General features: G+C 68.5%; 1 protein-coding gene across 1 annotated transcript in view; it reads right to left on the bottom strand.

The window, feature by feature from the left end:
- The window catches only part of F751_0429 (putative serine/threonine-protein kinase), a gene marked incomplete at both ends in the record, with an annotated part of 4,594 nt that extends 2,429 nt beyond the window's left edge, over positions 1–2,165 (bottom strand). The window contains 5 exons of the mRNA XM_011397613.1: positions 318–551; positions 742–923; positions 1,183–1,393; positions 1,562–1,747; positions 1,959–2,165. Coding sequence (XP_011395915.1) covers positions 318–551; positions 742–923; positions 1,183–1,393; positions 1,562–1,747; positions 1,959–2,165 — 1,020 coding nt within the window. The remainder of the gene's footprint in view (positions 1–317; positions 552–741; positions 924–1,182; positions 1,394–1,561; positions 1,748–1,958) is intronic.
- Positions 2,166–2,247: the final 82 nt, after the last annotated feature.

Raw genomic sequence — 2,247 nt, forward strand, 5'->3', positions numbered from 1 at the left:
TTATTACGCAGCGGCGACGTCCCCGTCGTGTGCAGGCTGCTGCTGCGGCCCGTGCCGCCGTCGCCACCGTCCAGCGACCCGGGCTTGGCCGCGGCGGCGGCGGCGGCGCGGCGGCGCCGCCGCCGGCGCAGCAGCAGCAGCGCGCCGCCCAGCGCGCCCAGCGCCGCCAGGGGGAGCACCACCGCCAGGGCCACGATCGCGGCCGTGGAGGCGCCGCCGCCACCGCCGCCGTCGTCCCCGGTCGGCGAGGGCGGGGGACCCGCCGCGTCCGGGCTCGCATCTGCGGGCGCGCTCGTCCCCGTGCCGCCCAGCTGCACCTGCTGCACCGCGTCCTGCCCCGGGTTGCAGTCCCCCTGCACCCCAAACATGCTCTCCTTGTCGCCCTCCCCTGCCAGCAGCATGCGCCAGTCACTGTCGTTCAGGGGGAGCGCCTCTAGCGGCGGGGTCGTCGTGTCCAGCAGCCCGTCCGTCGTGTAGATGGTGGAGAAGCAGGCCGTGCCGGTGAGGTTGGCGCCCACGCTCATGCCGCTCGAGGGCCGGGTCAGCAAGATCTGGGGTTTGTTTGTGTCGTCGGATGCGGTGAGGCACAAGGTGGGGAAAGCATCAGGCAAGGCGGAACATGCAGGGGTCTGGGCTCCTCCCACACTGCTCAAAAAGGCTCTCAATGCCCACAGCGGCCCTAGATCTTCCAACCAACCACACAAGCACCTTCCTCTCCCCCAAAATCCACCCCATCCACACCTCCTTCCCGTCGCCAGGACGCTGCACCCGTGTCTCCCCCGCCAGCCCCATGTCCAGTCCCGGCAGCGCCAGCGTCTGGTTCTCCGTAGAGTTGGACGTGAACCAGGCAGGGCAGTGCCCCCCCGGGGTCAAGCTGGACAGCAGCACGCCCAGCGTCCCTTCCAGGAACGAGGCGTTCAGGCCTGCGGCGGGAGGAACAACGGCGTGGGTGAGTCACTGTATCAGAGCGGGTGAGCGAGCGGCGCCCAGGACGCAGGGTCGTGCCAACAGCAGATGCACAAGACGGGCAGGGCACGCCTCCCGCCTCCTGTGTCAATGGCGAGCGGCAGGGCAGCAACCCTCACACATTGTGTGAGCTTCAGATCCGGGCCGTCCAGCGCCAGCGTGCGCCTGCGGTGGCCACCCCCCCAATTTCCAGCACCTGAAGTCACCCCAACCCACCGGCGGCTTGGGGCAGCCCTTCCAGGACGTCGGTCCCGGGGACAAAGAACGTCGCTCTGCTGGAGGTGTCCAGCGCGGCGCTCATCCTCATCCTCAGCGCCTCCTCGGCGCCCAGCTCCAGCGCCACCGCCGCCACATCCTCCCAGGCCTCCGTCAGCGGCGCCGAGGAGGATGGCAGCAGGACGCGCATGGCGTTTGTCCAGCACAGGCTCTGCGCAGGTGGGAAGAAGCCGTGGCGGGCGATGAAATGGAGGTTGGGACGATGAGTGCAGCGGCATATGGAGCAGACTGCAACTGACAGCTGCAGCTGCTGATGTCTCGGTGCCTAAGGCCCCTTCCCTCCCCTAAGTCCCGCTCCCCCACATGCTCTCCGACCCACCTCCAGGCCCTCCACGGAGCTCAGGTTGGTGGGAGGGATGGGGGGCGCCGGGATGGGGCGGTCCAGCACCACCAGAGTCGAGGAGTTGCAGAAGGAGTAGGTGTCCAGGTAGGTCGCGCCCTGGGTCGCATTGTACGAGGTGGGCTGGGCGCCGTCGCTGGCGTAAAACACCTTGTACGGGTCGGCCTGGGCATTTGTATGGGAAGGCGGGGGATGATACTGGCGTGTGACGCAGAGTACACCCTCAAAGTCCTGCTGTGCCTGTCCACCTGCTCCATTGGCCTCTCCTGCAACCCCAAAACAACCGGCACAGCGCCCTGCCCTGGGGCCTGCCAGCCCTCTCACACCCCGCCATCCCTCCGACCCACTGACCCAGCCACCCGCCCCCTTTGCTCACCCGATCGCCGCTCCAGTACACCTGCACCGTCCATGGCAGGGTGCCGTTGGTGGACCCAGAGATGGGCGTGAGCAGGGTCTGCCGTGCCGCGGGCTGCTGGGCCCAGGACCCGGAGTTTGGCAGGATGGGGCCCGAGGTGTCGGTGGAGATGTGGAAGAGCAGGTCACCGATGCCCTCGGGGCGGGTCAGGAAAGAGCGCCATGCCATCCCCTGACCCAGCGAGCATGCTGCATCGCCGTCTGCGAGGAGGCAGACTGGGGGATGGGGTCTGCGCACGCCGTTGAGGTTT

The sequence above is a fragment of the Auxenochlorella protothecoides genome (assembly GCF_000733215.1).
Source record: "Auxenochlorella protothecoides strain 0710 unplaced genomic scaffold scaffold106, whole genome shotgun sequence".
Lineage (NCBI taxonomy): Eukaryota > Viridiplantae > Chlorophyta > Trebouxiophyceae > Chlorellales > Chlorellaceae > Auxenochlorella > Auxenochlorella protothecoides.